The sequence below is a fragment of the Typopeltis vanoorti genome, chromosome 3 (assembly GCF_054136105.1).
Source record: "Typopeltis vanoorti isolate ZY-2024b chromosome 3, IOZ_Tvanoo_1.0, whole genome shotgun sequence".
Taxonomy (NCBI): domain Eukaryota; kingdom Metazoa; phylum Arthropoda; class Arachnida; order Uropygi; family Thelyphonidae; genus Typopeltis; species Typopeltis vanoorti.
In genome coordinates this window covers 58,959,842-58,983,393 of record NC_143551.1, presented here as the reverse complement: position 1 = coordinate 58,983,393, position 23,552 = coordinate 58,959,842, and the positions used below count along the sequence as shown (strand labels likewise).

General features: G+C 33.6%; 1 protein-coding gene across 5 annotated transcripts in view; it reads right to left on the bottom strand.

The window, feature by feature from the left end:
* The window catches only part of LOC150108180 (uncharacterized), a 122,800-nt gene that overhangs the window by 22,830 nt on the left and 76,418 nt on the right, over positions 1-23,552 (bottom strand). For all 5 annotated transcript variants that reach the window (XM_090415636.1, XM_090415635.1, XM_090415639.1 and 2 more), the window contains exons 3-5: positions 18,217-18,380; positions 14,227-14,418; positions 4,632-4,772 (exon numbers count right to left, since the gene is read on the bottom strand). In XM_090415636.1, coding sequence (XP_090271762.1) covers positions 4,632-4,772; positions 14,227-14,418; positions 18,217-18,380 — 497 coding nt within the window. The remainder of the gene's footprint in view (positions 1-4,631; positions 4,773-14,226; positions 14,419-18,216; positions 18,381-23,552) is intronic.

Genomic DNA, 23,552 nt, shown 5'->3' with positions numbered 1-23,552 from the left:
AGATATTAATAAATTTAGTTTAATCCTTTATCCAAGTGTTAGCAAACAAAGTTTGTGCCTGAAATATCTTCAGGATTGAGGCAACTAATGGTAAAAGGTGGACCAAGCTCTCATCATTCCTTGTCTTAGTATCTCTCATAATGCAAAGCACATCTCCTTGCAGAGGATGTATAATGCTATGCATTAAGGCAGGGTTTCTCAAAGTGTGGTATGCATACTCCTGGGGATACACGAAAGGTCGTTAGGAGGTACATGGCATTTTCAGCCATGCATAATTAAAGGAGTCATTTTTCAACAGACAGTGCAATTAGAAACAACCGGAATAAAACGACACTAACTACTGAATCGCAACCCCTGTCCAACAGAAACTGCTGTATAGACCAAGCAAACCATATGTTGCTGGTGGAACATATGGTTTTGCTTGATACCACCCCTGTCATTAACGTATTAAAACTAAGAATTATATAGTGAATGTGTTTCAGATATTATGGAATTCTGTTGAAGGGAATTAGCATTTCAACTCAACTGTTGAAATACTAATTTGTCTTAATACCGCACCAATCATATGCACTTCTTCAAAGCTGCTCTACGTATCTCAAGTCTTGTAAATTACTGGTAATTTTTGCTTGAAATAATGGGAAAGAAGATGATGCTATTTGGGTAGATGATTCTGATGAGGCACACAAACAAACTGCTCTCAATGCCAAAAGTAGTGATAGCAAGCAGGAGCTTCTTGGTAGGTTGTACCATTTTCAGTTTTTTTCTGAAAACTTTAGTTTCTGAAAATTCCCGCATGCATCTTGCAACACAATTTTTTAGCGTTAATTTTGAGAAAAAAAAAAGTTAGTTATATTCGAGTAAATACAGTATTTTTTTTTAGCTTTCAAATTCTTACGTATAGATCATTGGTTAAAGATTGGATTTATAACACCCCCCCACCCCCCCCAAAAAAAGAGCAATATAGCAAATACAACTGTAAGCAACAAGAAAACATTGATATTGCATCTGGATCCAATGAAATTGACAAGTGTGTCATCTGACATATCTAGAGAAAACCAAAATTTAAAAATAAATCATTTTTTTTGTTTACATGAACATAAATTCAAAATAGATATAATTTTAATTAATATTTTAAATTAATTTATTTTTTTTATTAATTAGGGGGTACTTGGTAATAATGAAAATTTAAGAAGGGGGTACACGGATATCGGAAGTTTGAGAAACACTGCATTAAGGGAAGGGCCACTACCCAGACACGGTGATACTAAGGTGGAAGCAATGGAGAAGTCATTTACCTATATGAGTTGCAAAAAGATGTTGGAAGTTTTGTTCCACTTGGTTAGACTATAATAAATTTAGTTTAATCCTTTATCCAAATGTAAGCAAACAAAGTTTGTACCTGAAGTATCTTCAGGACTGAGGCAACTCGTCGTAAAGGTAGACCAAGCTCTCACCACTCCTTGTCTTAGTATCTCCCATAATGCAAAGCACATCTCCTTGCAGACCTCAATAAAGGTAGAAACCGGTCTGGGTAGTGGCCCTTCTCTTAATGCATAGCATTTATACATGTTTGCAAGGAGATGTGCCTTGCATTATGGGAGATACTAAGACAAGGAGTGATGAGAGCTTGGTCCACCTTTACCATGAGTTGCCTCAGTCCTGAAAATACTCATCATCTTTATACCCTCTTTTACTTCAGGTGCAAACTTTGTTTGCTAACACTTGGATAAATGATTAAACTAAATTTATTATAGTCTAACCAAGTGGAAAAAACTTCAATAAGTTACAAGATATTCTCCATATCAGAATACCATCTGATATCTATCTACACATTTCATAACAGTACAGCTTAAAAATGTAAATAAGATTTTACTGAATCAGCTCAACAAAAGTAACTTTTTAAAGTCATTTTGCAAATGGCTAAGTAACAGTGGCTACTTATCAAAATACAAGTAATGAAACCATTTTGAGCATTAATAAGTATCAGGAACTTCAGTTTCAAAACAACCTATTCACAGGAATAGGTTGTTCACTTTGTTGAAGTGAAAAATATATATAGGCACCTTTAAAAACTATACAGAGAAATTTGTACTTGCAAGGAAGGCTAAATAGCTCATTTAAAATTTTGCAGATTAAATATCCAAGTTTCTTGTTTATTAGATTTAGGCATACTAATAGTAGATGGAATATTTCAGTTATCTGAACAGCTTCAACTTATAATGCTAAATGATCCATAGAGATACTTCAACATGCAAAATATTGCATTCTATAGTAATTCAAAATGCAGATCCTTTTCAAACTGCTCATTCCACTATTCCACAGATATTACATACTTATTAGGTTTACTAAATACCTTTCATGCTTACCATCTTTGATACAACTACTCGATTGCAGTTATCAAAATCTGCTAAAAATGAGTATAATTCACTGAGATTGATTTGGTTCACTATATAGAAGTTTCTTCATTAAGCTTGATGATCTTGGTTCATTCATATAAATTTAAACTGGTTTCCAAAGCCAGTGTTTTGGCTTGAATTTGAAGAAAAAAAAAAAAAGGTTACTGATAGAAAGTTTTAGGCAAAGAGTTTTGACCAGTCAAAATGACTTGTCCTGCTGCAAGAGAAGTATTATTTTGTATGTTCCTACTAGATGTCTAATGTGAAATTCAGTTTCTACAGAGATAAATTTTTACACAATAGGGCTAATTGAATCTGGTGTTAGACTTTCTTTTTTTTTTTTTTTTTTTTGCAAGTAACCAATAATGCTTGTTCTTAAAAACAATTACTTAAGACATGTCAAGCTATTTAGACAACCCAAATAACATAGCAGAATGTTTTTTGGGTAACTACTCATTTTCATGCTATGAAACAGATGCAATTAATCTATCATTCATCTCCAAAGTATGCTGTTGTGCCAATTCTCAAGACTAAGGATTTAAGGTTCTGTTCATTTCTGTATACTGGTATTAGCTTCACAGTAGGCAACATGAAAACTAATAGATGACCCAACTATGGTACTTAATGCTTCAAGAGAAACTTAAACACTGTTGATAACTTGCACTTTAAAAACAAAAATGCATCTTCCACTGCTGCATCATATCAAGCAATATTAGGTGGGGGGGATGAATTTCATCAGGTGATGCGAGACTACTACCCTACTTACTGGAGGCCCGAAGTGGCTAAAAAAGTCTCGTGTTTGGTCTCTATACTATGTAAAAAAAAATAAATTAAAAAGATATAAAACAAACATAAAATTTCATAATACCATAGGTTTCCAAATAACCTTTTATGGGCGGGAGCAACATAAAAAGCAACAGCACTGTTGACAGTGCATACACTTTGGCACTGATTTTGATTGCTCCTCTAGGATATTAACTGCATCCCCTAGTGAATTCATCGCTCACTAATCTTCCTGCTTAAAAAAAAAAAGGTAGAATAGCAAATATGCCAGAAAGTTAACTGTATGTACATTTAAACTTTCTCTCCACAAGAAAGTTCTGTACAACTTGTTCACAGGATATATAATAGTACATGATTAAGTTTACATTAATACTAGCTCTGTGTCAACAAGTTATCAAAATAATTTGTCTCGACTGTTGTCAGATCTTATGTCTAAGGCAACTCTAAAAGCATCACTTCACCTAAGCTTTTGGTCTTCGCACAATTAAACCTGTTTTGTTGCCTTTTCTCCCCAAAGTGGCCATAGCATCTTAGATTATGCTTTAATTAGATTTGCTCACATATTTTCGAAGTGCTAACATGAAGTTCCTCTCTGATATCTTAATTTTTAATGTTTCAGCCACTGATGATGATGACATCCAATCACTCCAATTTAACTTATATCTAGTCAAGTTTTTCATATTGGTTTTTTTTTCAACTAAACTCAGATATGCAAGTTGAAATTTGAATCTTGTCTAATACAATTTAGTGTTTGTGTAATCTTTTTCCATATAAATTTATTCAAGTGGCTCAACACCATACTAGTTTGCTTATTCCATTAATTTACTAATTCACTATAAAAACCATCTCAATATCAGGAATATTTTACTTGTTCTATTGGTCTGCAATTGAACAGTTTTCCCATGTTTTACTTTTTTTTCTTTACTAAATTTTCTATTACAGTACTATTTACACCTGTTAATCCAGGTAAGTGCATGATTAATAAACAATATTTAAATACAAGGAGGGAAAGGGCTGATAAACACCTGAAACAAAAATGATATAATTACAAGAAAGAACATACAAGGATATAAGTTACCTTCATAATTGTTATTAGCATGTTCATTATTGTGGTTATATCAGTTGCTTTAATATTTTTGTTCTAGGTGTTTATCAGAACTATCCAGCCCCCTCCCCCTCCCCCATACTAAAAGGTGTTCAGAACAAAATTATTTGCAAATCTAACAACTTGAATTTTATGTCTAAAGTTCAGAGTTTCAAATATTCATATAGATTTAATTTATTTTTGTTCATAATATATTAGTAGCCACTATAAAAATAATATTAAAAAAAAAGAATACTCTCTCTCTCACACACAATTTTAAATGTGCATGTCTAATGCATTGTTTCCAATCTTTCATGAGAGATTATCAAAAATGGTCAATATAAAGATAGCATTAATACACTTCTTACATGTTCTTTTAAACGCTCTTGCAGTGCAGCAATATGCGTTTCTCTAGATTCAGCAGCAATTTCCAATTTCTTCTGAATAGCATCCAAGATTTCTAGATTAGGACTGTCAACAGTTTTTCTGATCTCATCTACATGCAATCCCTGAAAAGAAAGGTTATATCAGATTATATTTTCTCAAATCAGCTAGCATATAAAACAAGTGAATCTTATATTGAAGCATATTATTGGCATCTCCATGGTGTCTGAAGACTCATCCTGAGAAACCCAATCTATCATACCTCTCCTTGAACCCATTAACACACACACCCACACACAGAACTTGCAACTAACTCTAGCAGCCCATTCCACTCATTCACAACTCTCAAAGCAAAAAAATCTAGTCCTCACACCCCCTACTAACCACACCTTTATTCAACTCCTTGTTTCCCTCTAGCAAAGTAATGAAACATTTCCCCTGCATGTCTTATAAAACCCTTTAAGCAATTTAAATGTTTCTATCATATCCCTTTTCTCCTATCAACCAACTTCTGCAATCCACACACCTTCAACCTATCCTCATAGGAAACATTCCAAAGCACTCGCCATCTTGGTCACTCGTCTGAATCCTCTCAACTGCTTTCTCATCCCCAAGAAACAGGAGACCAGACTTGAGCACAGTAATCCAGATGTAGATGTATCAAGGTCTTATAAAGAGGAATAACTTCCTTATCTCTACTTGTTAATGTATTCTTCAATAGCCAAGTAATCTTATTGGCTACCTTAGCAATGTGTCCTCTTAACTTTAACTCTATTGCTACCCCTAAATCTCTATTTATCTATTTCCTGGAGTACAGTGCCATCAATGTGATACATGGTTTGTAATCTACTTATCCCAAAATGCATAAAACTTTACATTTCTCAACATTAAACTGACACCCATTATCGTTTGCCCATACCGACAGCTTATTCAAATCCTGCAAACTCTCATTAACTATTAAGGTACCTAATTTCACATCAGCAAACAACTGAATATTTACTTTCAGGATATTTCCTATATAATTTATGTGTAAATTAAACAGCAATGCTCCCAGCACACCACTAGTCATCTGTTTTTGCCTCAATTCATATACCACTTCCTATTCATACACCCCTTCATATACCACTTTTTGATATCTGTCCAGTAGCCTCTTCTCCACATAACCAGTTTTATCCATCCCTATTTGTTCTAATTTACATAACAGAGTTCCATGTGGTATTTGTCAAATGTCTTTGCAAAATCAGTCATTTCTTTTATCCAACTCAGCTGTTACTCTATTATAAAAAGTTAGTAAATTACTAAAAGTAATTTACTGACTGACCATACAATATCATTTTTTTTTTAATCTACCCATTCTTGAATTCTCTTTTTACCAATTTTTCTAGTACTTTAACCACCATGCCTGAGACACTGATTAGTCTATAATTTGCTACTGCAGTCTTAAAACCTCCCTTATGCAAGGGAATTATTTTTCCCCTTTTCCACTCCCTTGGAACTCTACCAGAAATGATTTAAAGTTCCCTTGCACATTCTCACATAACCCTAGTTGATATCCCATCTAATCCCACAGCTATATTTGCATTGAGATTGTGCAATATTCCGAGAACTTCAAATTCATTCACCTCTGTTCCCACATTAGTGGGTCACATAGGTTAAAGCAGTAACCTCACCAGGATGATATACCCTTGCAAAGTGGTCACTCAGTAACTTGCCACATAACAAAAAACTCTTTGGAATTTCCTGTAGCCTGTTGGGCTAGATTCTTCTCATAGTCTGATTTTGCCTTCATATACCCACAGCATTTTTCTTCTACAGCTCATGCTTAGTGATATTACTCATCCATCTAACTCCTCCCTGATTAACTCTCCTTATCCTGGGTATACAAATTTAATACTACTTCCTCTAGATGACCCTTAAGTATATCTTATGCACTATTAAGATCCTTACCCTGCAGTGTTTTATACCATGGCATAGATTTAAGCTTCTTCCTAAGCTGGTCATAATCATCTACCTTGTAGTTCCACATATACCCCTTCTTGATAGAATAATCCTTATTTTACAATCTCCAACTCAAGACCACATGGTCACTTTCACCAACTGGAAGCAATATGGTCACCTTGGTTATGGATAGCTCTTCTGGTCCACTCCTAGTCTCCATCACATTCTGCCTGAAGTAATTCTCTTAGCAGGTGTATAAATTATATTTCCTTCCTGCTATGTGATCTTCCTTCCAGTCTATATCTCCATAGTTGAAGTCCCCCATAATAATCACTTGACATGTACTCATTGTACTAATCTGATGACATGTCTTCCAGATCTGTGGAACTCCCTGGCCTATAGCAACAACCAACTAATTTTGGTTGCGACTTTTCCACCGGTGTGAAACAATCTCACACCAGATTGTTTCAAATGAACAGCCACCCACCCTCCCTCCTGTCCTTTTTGGCTGCAATTCGCATGCTATCATCAGCATTTACTCCTCCTCCCATCCTATCTTCTCTTCTCTGAAGATACTAAACCCTTCACATTCAATCCCTGTAACTACATTAGCCAAGTCTCACTAATGCTCAACTTTTGGTCGAGTTGCACTAACCAATGCCAAAAACTTCCTCTCATTCCTGATACTTCTGGAATTGGTATATAGAAACTGCAGCAACCCTTTAGTAGCCCAATTTTTTGTGAATTGACTACCCTATTCAATATTTTTGCTCGAGATACTAGATTCCATGCTTGGTATTGCTCACATTTACTCGCCTCATGGGTGCCTTCACACAAACTCACTTGCTTTTACCCTAATTGCTTAAATTTTCCTGATTTTGCGTTTCAACATGCTCAACGAACAAAAGCTCTCAGTTTAAATAGCACCAAAACCATTTAGATGTAGTCCATCAGCATTGTACAAATCCTTCTTTCCATCAAACACAGACCAACAAATCCTACACCATACCTTCTGTACAATTTACAGAAGGTATAATGTAGGATCTCTTTCTTTTGTTCATCACATTGGTGCCATGCTGACAATATCACAATAAAAGACACAAGAAAAACGTCATAAAGCCACTAAAACTCTAAAAACATGGAAATCTACACTAATTTTCTTATGTAAAAACACAACATAAAAATCAATTTTACACAAGTACTAAAGTACACAACCACTCAATATAACAATTTGAAATTTTAAATTGTAAGTTTATATTTATTTTGGCTATACTGAGAATTTAATGAAAATTGAGCACTGTCAATAGTCAAATTACATCCTTTCCTTTAGAAGGATGGCACATCAATGTTTTCAAAGAAATACAATGAGTAAGATGGGAAAGACAAATGCAAACATTTTATTATGTTTGTTATGTATTAGTGTTGGACTACAATGGCATATGCTGCAATTCAGAAAAATTTAAAAACTATTTCTAAAATGTTCCAAGACCAGGTCAATGAAAGAAATGTGGAAATATTGCACCTCTTTCCTCCCTCCTTTGCAAAAAAACTGAGTTGTATATACCTAGAAACAAGTAACTCAAACTTGGTCAGTCGGTAAAGCCTCTGCTACTAATGGCTGCAAAAAGTTAAGAAAGTTTGAGCGCAGTCAGTAGTTGGAAGGGGTTCAATTGTTCGATGCCTGTTTGCACGCTCTCCCTCAACGAGTCTTTGGACTCCCTGGAGGTGTCACATAACATATACACCAAAATAGTGAATGCCTTCTACATAGAAAAAGTTTATTCAAGACACTAAGGATGACGGAATGGGAAGACCAGCTAAAGTACTCAACATTAAATATGAAGATAAACTTGGATGAAAAATAGTTTCAAGTAATGTGAGTACATTTAGAAATAAGAAACAGCTTATTTCTGCCAGTAAAGGTTTTTCTGTAAATAAGAAAATTAAAGTTCTTTGACAACAAACAAAAAAATAATGGGTCACATCTACAAAAATGTTATAAGAAAATTGGAGCTTACTGGATTTCTGCTCCAGGAATGGAACAGTCAATAATACTCCAGTGATGCTAGAAGATTGCTGTTAAGAACAGCATCTTCAGATTGGTTTGTATTACATTTTTTATTAAATCACATTAAACTTTTTTTTAATAAACAAAAGCTGTTCTTTATGATAGGGAGTGAAGATAAGTCATGTCTGATGTAATTATTTTGAAAAAAATAAATAAATGAGCCAGAAAGTATCCCAAGAAATAAGGAACAAATCAACATTGGAAAATGCTATTAGAAATCTTCACTCTTTATATTATAAAGATATCTTTAGTCAATCTTGGTAAGTCTTCGGCCTTAATGAGAATAAAAAAAAAAAAAGAAGTAGTTTGAAGTTTGATATTTGCTAAAGATGTTCAAATATGCTTGAATAAAAAGGTTCAAGTTACAAAACTGAGCATACACTTTTCCTTTTCACATATAAATTGATTGATTACAGGACTTTATCTCAGTAGAAAGTAGAAACTATGCTTATGGTTCCATAAAATATTTATGAAACCATAAGCTGCCAGGAGATTAAAATATCAAATACAATAAAATATGGTCTTAATAATCCCTTATTACAAGTAGTTTATAAAAAAAAAAAAAACTGTATAGCTTTTTTCAATCTATAAAAGCAGATCTAAAAAGAAATATCATGATAATGTACCAAAAGCAAAAGCTTTAAAAACCTAGATGTAGAACCGAAGTCAGCATTTAGAATAAAATATGGGCAGTGATAGAGCATGAACAGTCAGAAAAGATAAGTATTAATAAGAAAGAATTTTATTACCAATATGTTTGTGCTGCTGAAATTGACCCCCCCCCACATCACTAGTGTAGTTTTTTGTTAGGATATTACTATTCTGTACTGTATCCAATTGTATTGATCATATTAATACACTTGGATACAGTACAATTGTATTGATCATATTAAACATGGTGGCAGCCAGTTCTAACACATTGTTGCCCAATGCACCATCATTTAAAGACTTTTGTAACATTGATTTCATAGCTTGCATGCAGCATGTATGCCTCCCATGGTTTAAAAATGGGACAAGTGAGGATTAGAAATGTGTATGAAATGTGGCCAGCTGGAAGTAATGGGAGATAGTGCTTGGAAACAGGTGAAGTGAAATTGTGGATACCAGTAGTGTGCTAGAGGGTGAAAAGAAAAGATGTACTACATATGGATTTGACTATGACAGTGTGGCAGAGGGAGATGGGTTTATATATGATGGCCATGATTGTGTGTGAATGAGCCGAAAGTAGGATGTATGGAAGGAAATAGAACTGCTGAGAAAGGAGATGGAAGGAATGAAGTCAGTTGGAGAAGGCAAAGAGATTAGGATGTTGGCTAGTGCAAGAAGAAAGGAAGTCATGTTGGAGGTCTAATGGAGTATGAATAATACTGGGAAAGGATAAAAACTATTTTTAATCCTTTCAATATTTTGTCTCAGTCAGAGACATCTTGTCTGTGTGAGTGTGTTACAAGTGTTAGTTTATATTTCCTGAAGATAGCAGACCGAGATGAAATACTGGAAAGATTAAAAATATTTAATCCTTTCCCAGTGCTGTTCATAGTCCATTAAACTTCCAATATTGTGTCCTTCCAACACTTAAGCCTTAAAACACAGAGGAAGGCAAGAGAATGGGAGAGACAAGGGAAGAGGAAATTGGAAAAACTTGGGTGAGATGGGAAAGCAAGGCAAAAATATGAGAGGAACTAAGAAAGTGGATGGAAGCAGAAAGAGTCAGGGATGCTGGTGAAACATGGATGAATTTTTTCTGAATATCATGATAGTATGGAGATTCATTGATTTGAGATATGCAGAATAGTGGTGAAAATGTAGAGATGATAGTAATGATTAGTACAAATGACCTGGGAGTCAGTGTGAATTGTGGAGTATGAAATTTCATATTAGAGATAGTGGAGCAGAAATGTCAGAGGGAAGATAGTGAGCATGTTGCATACTACCTCTGGAATATGTAGATTTGTAGAGTACATTTGAGAATGGAATAGAGCCATGTGCAAGAGATGGATTACATTTGAAAATTTAAGGATGAAGACATTATCAAAATGCCTTCATCCTTTCAAGTGAGCATCAGGGTAGGGAAACTGTAATTGCAAGGGTGGAATGGAACACCTCATGTGGAGACAGTGGCTTGAGAAAGAAGAGGGTGTACACCGTGATGGCAAACCTATGACACTCGTGTTAGCACCGACACACTTGAGGGTTTCAGGTGACACTTTGGATGTTGAAAGATATTGGTATTCTGATGAAAAAACTGCAATAAATCGTGTAAGATTGCTCTCACTTAAGGTGAAGGTAGGGTTCGGTTCATTGAAAGAATTATATTTTATAGTTAGCGTATTTCTATTTTATTTTGTAATAACTAGCCAATGAGCGTTTTAAGTTTACATTTTCTTAATCATTATAATTTCTGCATAGTCATATGATATTATAAAACTCATCAATATTATATGATACAAACTTATAAATACGTGCTTTATATATTATAAACTTTAAAGTTTTCATTTGACTTCTGTGTGAAATTCATTCATGCATGCATTCCAAGTCTCTTGACTGAGTAATAAGTTCTAAACATATTTAAAACCACTTTAACAGAAAAAAATGATTCGCAGCATTAAATATTGAATTTATCTGAGTAAATAATGAAAACATTTTTATAGTTTTAATAAATTCAATAAATTTTATTAAATGATGCAAATAGTAACAACTTAAGATGACGTCGCAACAAAACCTACTAAATAGCTGCTATTTAGTAGCATGACAGAGCAAAATGTAACAAGGTTGCTATGAACGTACCGGTAATAAATCTGGCAACCCTGATGAAAGAAGTAGTGGTAGTCTTGCATGGCATGGTCTGCCACTTAAGTAATTTGAGTTGATGGTGTATAATTCATTTCTAGTAATTGCTATTTACTATTAATTATTACTGTATATAACTGTGCTCTTTTTTTAATTTGTGAACCCTTTTACAATGGCAGCTAGCACTAATAAAAAACTAAAATTTTCACAGAAAGGAAGTGGAAGAAATTTCCAAGATGCCTGGACTGAACAATGTGGTGTTATTGATAGAGGCAATAAAGTTCTCCGTAAATTGTGTGGCGAGCTATCTGTGAGTAGAACTTGGAATGTAAGAAGACATTTTGAAACTAAGCACAAATGGCTCCTAGAAAAAAACCTTTTGAAGAACGCAAAGAATACATATCGCAACATCTAAAACTGGCAGAATCACAATCAGGGACTTTAATTAAATTTGTTTCAGGACCTTCAAATTTAGTAGCTGCAAGTTATAGTATTTCACATACTATTGTTGAACATGGGAAATAACTTAGTGATGGTGATTACATTAAAGAAGCTTTCGTAAGGTGTACACTATTTTTATTTGAAGACTTTCATAATAAGGAAGCTATTGTAAAGTGCATGAAAGAGTTACCATTAAGTAGGCATACTATTAAACACAGAGTTATATCAATGAATGCTAGTACAGAAAATCAAATACAACAAGACTTGAACTCATGCCATTGTTTTTCCATTTGTCTTGACGAAACTACAGATATTACATCATCAGCTCGATTGGCTATTATTGCAAGGTATGTTCACGGCGATTCTATGCACGAGGAGTTGATAAAGTTAGAAAATTTGACAGGTAAAAGACATGTGGCTCTGTTGTTAAAGTGTTCCATGAGAAATAGACAGATTTATCGAAAACATTTGATTACAACTGATGGCGCGCCTAATATGGTTGGCCATAATGCCGGTTTTATCAAACAATTTACAGAATATGTTGGTCATCCCCTGATTTGTTTCCATTGTATTATACATCAGGAGACACTGTGTGCAAAATCAGGCTTAAAGTATTTGGATGATGTGATGAGAATTGTGACAAAGGTAACTAATTTTATTGCTGCCAGGGCTTTAAACAAACGAGAATTTAATGCACTTTTAAGCGAAGTTGAATCAGTGTACAATGGTCTATTAATGTACAATAATATTCGATGGTTGAGTCATGGCCAAGTACTTGAACGGTTTGTTGAATGTTTAAATGAAATAAAATTATATTTAAATACGAAGGGCATGGAGCACGAATTTTCTCAGTTGAATGATTCTGCTTGGCTCAGTAAGCTGATGTTTTTCACAGATTTTTCATTGCACCTGAACGAATTTAATATACAATTGCAAGGTTTTGGAAAATCTGTCGATGTTAAGTTTAGCACAATCAAGAGCATTGAGAACAAACTCAAAATCTTTCAACGTGATTTAGAAAGTAACAATTTTAAGTATTTCCCAAGAGTGAAAAAATTTTTTTTTTTTTTTTTTTAATGAAACCAGCCCCAAAAATCGTGAATAACATATCAACCAATCTATCGAAGCTCTAAAGTCAGTAACTGAACAGTGTTCTTCTAGATTTGAGAAATTTTGAATGTTGGAACAAATAATCCAATTCAAAAAGTATCCTGATGAAACAGAATTCATGGATCTTAAATTAGATAGCTTTGAGTGGTTAGATTTAAAAGATCTAGAAATGCAATTAGCCAACTTCCCATGTAATCCTATCTGGAAAAGAAAGTTTACTGCTCATAGAAATGAATTAGAACTTGAGAAATTATGTCTGCATGATACCACATGTAAAAATTCAGACTGAAATTCTAAGCGTGTGGAATAGCCTTCCCAAAAACTTTCATGCTCTTAAAATCTTTGTTAAAGCTCTAACAATTTTCTCTTCTACATACTCTTGTGACTATTTTCTGCCTTAAATAATATCAAATCAAAAGGGAGAAATAGATTGAGCAATGATTTGAGCGCTGCCTGTGTAGCAATAAAATGTACACACTATAGCCCTTCTATAAAGAAACTTTCTACCAGTACTCAGCAACAGAAAAGTCATTAAATGTAATGCAAGTTTGTAATTTCACTTTATTAAATTAATTGTATAATATGAATTCATAGATTTTATATCAATGTCCTATTAAATAAATAACCTAATATCCTGGGTAAAAAAGGTTCGCCATCACTGGTGTACACTATTGCAGAACCAAGTGGAGTAATAATGGCTACAAGAATACTGACAATACACTGATTTCCCTGTGTGCAAATGTTAGGAGCATTAGGAATAGAGGGGAATGAGTTTGTTGCATTCACTGACTCATGCTCTCCCGAGATTGTTGGCATCAGAGGAGGATGTTCTAATAGGGATAGAAATTAGAAGGGTATATATATATTTTGACAGGAGAAGGAAGATAAATGACATGGTGGGGTGTTATGATAAGAGATCAAATGAATCCTCTCAGGATAGAGAATCAGTGGAAATAACACTAATAGCTTTGAGAGTTGGTGCAAGATAGACAATATATTTAGAACATTGCTATAGACCAGGGAATATAGCTATGATGAGCAGGAAATGTTTGGGCAAATTAGTTTGCCAAGTGCAAAGTAATCATTATATGGAGGCTTTATGGAAGAAACATGATGATCAAAAGAAACAAGAGGTAAAAATTTATTCTTCTAGACTATTGTAATTAGACATTTCATTGACTGCCTGCAAGTGCCATAAAATTTTGCTTTTGATAGGTTAACTAGTTACTTACATGTTCTCTCATTTTTTCTTGGATACTTTTCAAATATGCTTCTCTATTCTCTTTATTGGCTTCCATCTTGTTCTCTAAGCTTCGTCTTGTAGACTGCATAAAGACGTTGTTCCATTCTTGCTTCTTTTGATTTACTTCTTGCAAATGGTTCAATTTCGCATTTAGATTATTTATTTTCTGGGCTTCTAGTGACTATAAAAAAGTGTTAAGATAAATTTTCTGTTCTAATGATACAGAACTACCACTATTATATTATTACATACACAAAAATTTGAACAGCTCACATTTAGTTTTATTTGACACAGAAGTCTTCTCATAACATGAACTGCTTATTGAAACTATGCAGGTTAAAGAAGTTCCACTTAAATTTAGGAAGGTTCAAGATTTGCATTTCTCTGATATCAATTTCTTAAATGCCAATTTTTTGAAACCATAAATATTAGAAAAAAAAAATTAATTCCTTAGTTTGCAAGGAACTGAATTCCTATACTCTTAAAATGGTACACTTTCCAAGAAACAAATCAATGAGTTAGCATCTTTATGACAAAAATTAATTCACATTTTAATGGCATCAAGCTTTCATTTCTGTGATTTAGTTCAGAAAGGCATATACTAACAAATTATCCATTTTAAGCAAATAGCACTGCTAACATTTTTACTTGAGGAAAAAATTCATTTTGTAAGCAAGCATTATGTTAACATAGAGCTAGGGCTGCCATTGCCACAAGTTCAGTTTTAAAAAAAAAAAAAAAAAAAATGTCAAAAATAATTATAATTAGAGCCTAAAAAAAATAAAATAACAAAATCTTAAATCACAAGCTTATACCTTATACTATGCTTTTGAGTAATATATAGTTAATACTATATATCACCAACAAAGAAATACAATTTGGAATAGACATTAGAAAAATGTTCAGCATTGCATTTCTTTCTTTATCAGTGTTTCTTCCCTAATCGAATGGGGAGGGGAGAATGTTTTGCTGCCTATAGCAGTTGCCTGAACAGCAAAAATAAAATTAGAATGCTTTTTCAGTTTAGCTATAGGCTCTTGCCAAATATAAAATTTGGCTTTATCACTAATAACAGCCTAATCTTTTAAAATTTGTTACATCAAAATAACTGAAAAAAATAGGTTCAAGTGATTTGTTGTATGGTAAAAAGGTGCACTGAATTTCGGAAATTCCTGGGATTGGAGGTAGTGGGCAGAGTCATCTAGAAGTTTTATTTATAAAGATTCTATCTTAGACAATATTTTGTTAAAAAATGACTAAATGCTAAACATTTATGTAATTCCTTAAAATAAAGGAGTTATAGCTATAGTTTTTGGTCAAGTAGTGTATAATAATTATGGTATCATTTCCTTGAAATGATTATGAAAAGTAAGTTATTCATTTATATATTATTTTGATAGCAATTGCATTTGGCTATGTCAGTTTCCTTAATAAAACCAGGAAATAAACAAGTCGCAGGATATTTTTGCAATGTTATTTTTAAATCAATATTGGGACATTAGCATTTTCACCATAAACTTATATCAATTGTCATAACTTGAGAAAAAATCCAAACAGAAAATAAAATTTCTGTAGTCCTTTTCCCCTAGGTAATTTTTTTTAAAGGCACAAAACAGCAAACAATACAAAGGGGGGGGGGAGTTCTAAAGCAGGATTTCTGGATTAAAAAGAAAAAAAATTCCTTTAAAAAATCTTCACCTGGAACAGATTTTAAATGTTTATCAAGAATTTTAAATTAAGGGGCTTACTTTGTTTAATCTCATTTAAGAGATGATTTAGATGAATTAAGATTGTTTCAGTAAGTCATCTTAATGGAAAGCAGGCAACACTGACCAAGTTTATAGTGTCTAGTTAGAATTCCAGTGCGACATTTAATCACACTGGAATTGACTGTCCAATGAAATAAGACAGAAATTCAGGACTCCACCTGCAGTAGACACTCGAAACTTGAAAAGCAGGTTTCATCTGACTGAGGTAGAATTTCTCAATTATATAGCTATTGACCCAGGTTTATCTTTTCTAATATCTGATGCACGACTTAGGAAAAATAAGTTTCAATGAGTTATGGATAGGTTACTCTACTGGTCTTAACAGAGAAGAATGCACACATTTTTGCAAAAAAAAAAAAAAAATTATACAATTCTTTCAGTCAAAACTAATAAGCCCAGAGTGAGTAATAACTCAACATTTGAGTGTTCTGAAGGTTTGCTGGATTAGTGACGATATCTTAGCACTTGTTGAAAAGTTCAAAAGTGGACAGATTTAGATCATGGGAAAATGAAGCCTTTATGCAAACTAATTATTTTATTAACCAAATTAAAGCAAGTATTTGGATCAAGCAACCTGAGATAGTAATCTGACCACAGAAAATATTAAATGAAATTACATGTCACACTGCTTGGCATCACAAGATAAAAGATCCAAGAAATAGTTAAGATCAATAGCAAATACATGAGCTATTTTTCCAGTTCAGTCAGTGGAATTGGTAAAGGGAAGACAGTTGGAGACTTCACCTTCCTTGGTGATTATCTCACTGGGTTAGTTTTACAGAAAATCTAAGCTTCAGAAATAGATTAAATTTAAAATTTGAAAGTAATAATAAACATAACAAATGAGATAGTGTTAATTTAAGGATGTTTATATAAAGAATATTATCATAATATTAATCCTACTAGCTGCACCATTATTTAAATATAGGGTTTTTATTAATTTAATCCTGCATATAGAAATGATCTCTGTTTAAAAATAATTGTTGATTTATTTTCGAGTGTACCTATATATTATATGCACAAGGGTTCACTCCAATTGGTGTCTTTTTCAACTGCGCCCCATACAAAATAATCCATGGGGTTAAGGTCTGGGGAGTTTGGAGGCCAAACATTTGGACTGGTGAAGTCGTAGAAATTTTCAGACAACCATTTTTGACTTTTCCCAGAGGTGTGGCAAGGGGCCGAATCCTGCTGCCATACATACGGCCTACCATTGGCTACCCTTGTTATCCAGGGCTTGACTACAGTTAGCAACTCCACGAACAAAGCCCGAATTCCAATGCCAGGGTTCTTCAACACCTGTTCCTGCAGATTTGCGAGGAATTCTGCTGTACGAACGCAATCAGATCGTCTGCTAGGGATCTTTCTTCTTGCTACATCCTCGTAGTCACCATTGCAAGTCTCTAGTTCATGCCTGATTGTTTTTACTGTAATCAGGGTTGGGCAGCAGTCGTAATATCCTTATTTTGATGGCGGGCACGAATCATCATGATACAAGTTATTCTCTTCCATGATTCAGGTGGGTTCCAGCTATCCATCCTTTCTGACATCTTGTATATGAATGAAGAAGGGTCCAAACTTTTAAATGAAGAGAAGTGTGTGTTAATACATGTAACTTACGGAAAAATATAATTAATTATAAATATGTCAAATTTATCCCGAACACCCTGTATAATATTATAACCCTATCTTTCCAAAAATGTATTATAAGTGGCATTCATAATTATACCAGGATCACAAGAATTTAGCTACAATAAGAAGATTAACTTTAAAGGAAAGCATGCTAAGAAAACAAATAAACAATCTAGATGAGTGAATGCACACAAGTCTGGACCACATCACATGCCAAATGAGATCAAAATAATCATAATATGCAAAAAACAAGTAACCAACTGGTTTCCACAGTACCATATGCAATTGTGGTCATTTCATTCTATCCACAGGAAATCTGAGATGAGTTGATATGGATTTTCAGATTTTTACACTATAAAACCAAAGTGCATCACATAAGGTCAAACTTTCTTCAAAATTCAGATGACTATGGTTCAATGCCAAGTGAAACTTTAGCAATTAGTTTCATTACAAATAAAACTAGTACTGTTGAGCATGAAACTGCTGAAAATCAAAAAGCAACTATGGTTTTTAATTTTAATATTCTGTATCAAATAAAAATAAAGGCTTAATTTTAAATTATGCAAAAATGAAATTACCTGTCTTCGTTCTTCTGCTGCTTTAAGTTTGTTTTCAATGTGTTCTACAGAGATATTTTTAGGTGGGGTTGGAGGCAATCTTGGTGAATCCGTTGTTGGTTCAGATAGCACCAGCTCATACTTCATTCCTCCCTTTGATTGTTCTGAGGCACGCACTTCAGTAGCTGGAAAATGTTTAATTCCAATTAGATGAAAAAGTGAATTAGGAATTATGCAATAATGAGGAAGAGAGATAAAATGAAATTTTGTATTTTACCTATGTGGAGTTGTGTTTGAAGTACTTTAACTGAAATAGTAAAGATAAAAACAGTCATATGAGAAAATTATTTTCAGAGCCATGCTACATTTCTTTCTGCTACTGCAGGATTTTAAGTGAAGACTGCTGTAGAAATAAATGTTTACAAATACTAAAATTTATGAAATGTATAATTTAACAATATGCAAGAGGTTGCAAGTTTGAATCCTGCCATGGATGTTTGATATTGTCTTTAGGCAGGTGAATTTCATCACCTGGTGTGAGATCACCATCCTGTTTATTGAATGCCTGAAGTGGCTTTGTTTAAAGTTCAATGTTCAGTCCATAGAATAGGATTTCTAGTCTATGTAAAAAATAAAAATCAATAAAATATTCCACAACACAAATGTGCTGTAGGTTTACAAATAAGCCTTTCATGGATTGGAACTACATCAAAAGTAATAAAATAATTATTTTAAATATCAAAATTAATTTCATACAAACAAGTTGACAGCTAAGAATAAATTGGCATCAAATACATCAGCTTGTACAAGTTGAAGCTTTTCTGCTTAGATACAAAGCATGTTATACTTGACAATATATTCTCGCTTTAATCCTATGCAAAAAAAACATGGCGTATGCTTGGGTGCAAGATTAAAACAGAGGTATTAAAGAATTGAACAAAAAACTGAAAATTATGCATTGGTTTCCACTATACCTGCCGTTGCATTTTGTGGGAAGGTAGATTTTCAAGGTCACTTGTTATATATCTTGTATAACTACATTTGGCCCAGTAGTCTACCATCCCATAAAAATTAAGATCAATGAATTAGAGCATGCATGGTGGCACTGAAAGCATAATGAATTAGAAAAATCAAGAAGTTAAGAATTTTCTTAGAAATGCCATTTTCAGATAAGCATAATAGCATTTTTAAAAAAAAAAAAAAAAAAATCTTTATTCTAGAAGTTGTTGGATGGGCCAATAGTTTGCACTTCTTATTTCAAGTGAAGAGTGGACACATGGCCACTTAACCATGATTAATTAGGTGTAGAAAGTTCCACTTGGTTATAACTTGCCATGAAATTATATTCATGATTACCTCCTTTATCCAAATGTAAGCAAACAAAGTTTATGCATGAAGTATTTTCATGGCTGGGCTATTTGTATATTATTATAATACGGGGGGAGCACCTACATGGAATCCGAAGACTTATTGCAGGAGACCCAATCTATCATACCTCTCCTTGAAGCCATTAACAGACAAAGCACTCAAATGACTCAATCCATTCCACTTGTTCACCACTCTCCAAACAAAAAATTTGTCTTAACATCCTCTACTAACCACACCTTTATTCAACTTCCAGGAATGACCCCTTATTGTAGTCCCTCTAGCCAAGTGCTGAAACATTTCCCATGCATCAATTCTATAAACCCTTTAAACAACTTAAAGGTCTCTACCATGTCCCCTCTTTCTCCTATCAACAAACTTCTGCAATTTACATACCCCCAATCTATCCTGATAGGGAATATTTCACCAGCTACTCACCTCTGAATCCTCTTCACAGCTTTCTCATCACCAAGAGAGCCAGACTTGAGCACAGTAATCCCAATGTGGGTGTATCAGGGTTGTATAAAGAGGAATAACTTTCTTATCTCTACTTGTTAATGTATTCTTCAATAGCCAAATAATCTTATGGGCTATCTTAGCAACATGTCCTCTAAACTTTAACTCTGTCTACCACCACCCCTAAATTTCTAGCTTCATCTATTTCCTGGAGTACAGTGTGATCAATGTGGTACACTGCTTGTAATTATAGCATCACTTTCCTAGAAAGATTTACTGAGAATGACAAGAGCATCGCACTTAGGGAAAGATGCATGACTTTACATTTCTCGACATTAAACTGCACCCCTTATCTTTTGCCCATACCGACAGCATATTTAAATTCTCCTACAAGCTCTCCACTTATAGCTTTAACTATTACTCTACCTAATTTTGGATCATCAACAAACAGAATATTTCCTATATCATTTATGTACAAATTAAACAGCAATGGTCCCAACACTGAACCTTGCAATAAACCACTAATAACCTGTTTACACCTCTATTCTGCCCCTCCATAAACAACTTTTTGATATCTGTCCAGCAGCCACCGTTTTATTCACTACCAGTGTCATGTCCATTCCCATTCGTTCTAAATTTGTATAACAGTTCAATGTGGTTTTCTGTCAAATGTCTTTGCAAAATCATTGTGTAGTCATTTCCTTTATCCAACTTGGCTATTACTCTATTATAAAAAGTTAGTAAATCATTAAGACATTAACAACCCATCATGTGTTGACCCTCATACAGTACCATTTGTATTTATCCATTCTTGAATTCTTTTAGGACAATTTTTCTAGTACTTTTACCACCATGCCTGAGATATTGATTGGTCAATAATTTGCTACTGCAGTCTAAGAACCTCCTTTATGCAATGGAATTATTTTGCTCTCTCTTTTCCCATGGAAAAGGGCTCTCAGCTCCACCAGAGCTGAGACTTCAATTAAAGAGCCTAGTCAAAGGCTTTGCCAGTTTCCTTGCACAGTCTTGGAAAACCCTAGCTGATATCCCATCTAATCCAACATCTAAGTCCCTATATAGAGGCTAATGCCTTCACATAAATTGCCTCAGTATCCAATAATGCAAAGCACCCACCCTTTCAGCCAAGTATAAATAAACACACATCCAAAGGATGCACATCTAACTTCACTAGAGATGCTATTATCTAGTGTTATGCATGAAAAATAAAAGTTCAAGAAAACCCAATTTTCAGGCAATCACAATTTCCAATCACCATTCAGTAAATTATAATTGGGTATTTTTGCAAGTTACTCACAGTTTTCTGCTAGCAAAGCATGCATTACCTGTTACTACTGTGTAAGGGCTAAAGGAGATTGATATTTGTGACTGTCCTACAAACACCTCTTTCTGAAAATGGCATCTGTGACCTAGCAAAAGGCTTCACTCCCAAAAACTCAATGAGGTAGGAGAGTGACCATATGGCATCAAAATGATGTCACATGTGACTAACCAAAACAAAAATGCAACCACCCTAATTATATATTAAATAATTATACATACTCAAGCAACAATAATTGTTGGAACTTTGGATGAAAAATTCTTAGCATGACAGCATGCCATTTTTTTTTTCAGGAGAAAATATTATTGAATTTAGGAATGCTATTTAAAAAAAAAAAAGTTGTCTAGTTATTGGAGAAATCAGATCATGAAACACTTTTAATTAACAAGTCCTTGGAAATATTCATGTAGAGGATTCCAGAACATTTATAAATGAAAATGTTTCCTGATTTCTGAAAACCAACAGTAAAATAGGCTTCATAAGGAGAGTTAATTTTTTTTAAAACCGAAAGCTTTTTTTTTCTCTTCAAAACGTACATTAAGTTTAGATTCAGGAGTATGTCAATGATTAGCTTTTGATCCCAGTTAACTACTTCATGATGCAACAAAGTAGTTAAGGTATAAACAATCTGATTTCACAAAAATTTCAATTTTTAATTTTGAATACAAAGTACTTCCTGTTCTACATCCTGGTACAGGAAAATTTATGTGCTACCAGACAGTAAAATTCCTCTAATTTCACAATAGTTAAGGGGGGGGGGAGGGGAAGAAGCACATATATGCTTAACACTGGGCGGCAATCAAAAGTAAAAAATTTGTCATGGAATTAAATAGTAATAATCATAATCCTGTCTACATTTTCATCCAAAATACAGGAACAATATTTCACTTAATAGTCAACTTTGTGCAGAAAGCAGAGCCATGGTAACTTCCTTGGGTGGCCGTTTCAAAATACAGGTAATCCTCGTATAATGTGGATGTTAGGTTCCATAGAAACGCCGCGTTATACGAGACATGGATCACATAGAAAAAGTAGGGTTAGGTCCCGAAATCGTTTTTTTTTTTTTTTTAAATTATATAAACAATGACATATCCAACAAAAATAATATTTTTATTTAATTCAGGTAATTCATGTAGGTTAAGAAAACAAACTATGGCAAATACGTTGTATAAAATTCTAAAAATTACAAATTGTAGATAAATTTCATTGCACATAATGCATAAATATTTTAGACAATAAAATAAAGCGCATATTTTAATAGTCATCATGGTCTTCAGAAATAACATTACGTAGTTGTTCTTTAAGTGGCCGGAGGTCGTCACCACTTGAAATCTCTTGGACATTTGTATAATTCTCATTGCATACTTCAGCTGGTTTAGTCAAGAAGTCAGTAATAAGACTTTGCAATTTTTTTTTTTTTTTTTTTTTTTTTTTTTTTTTTTTTTTAAATTCATAATATGGCGCTAAACAAATATCCAATTGTCTCGTGAATTTTCCCGAGCAGAGCGCTCGGGAAAATTATCCCTCAATGCTCCATTGAGGGATCATTATCCATAAAATAACTTAACTTTCTTGACAAGTCCAATCCTTCTGCTAATTTCTTTAACAGATTCATCACAATCTTCAGCAGAACTTTCCCTACCATTTGGTGTGATCCCATCTATTAATTGTACCAGTTCCTCTTTTAAATCTATTTCTCCATCAATTAATTCACTAACTTCATTTTCAACCATATTGCAAAAGCCCTCTCCACCAAAAATGTGTGCGACGTTTATTATACAACATAGCTTAGCATCCACTGGAGGTACGAAATTTTGTTCCATTACGGCTTCAGGCCATATTTTTTTCCAGTAAGCATTCAGCATAGAGGGTTGCAATTCCTTAATGGACAGAGAAATAATTTTTTACACAATTCAATATTGAAAACTTTCTTTCCTTTCAATTTTATTGAAAGCGCTTGAGGCAGCGTCTTATTTGGATTAGAATCCATTTTTTCCAAAATTAATTGCAATGGTCGCCAAATATAATGACTTAAATGTTGATATTATTCCTTGGTCGAGTGGTTGAATAAGTGAAGTAGTATTAGGCAGCAAAAGTTATTTTAATATTCAAATGGCTTAAATTTGTTGGGCAGCCTGGCGAGTTATCTAAAATTAGTAGAATTTTAGAAGTCCATATTCTTTTTCTTTGTGTAGCT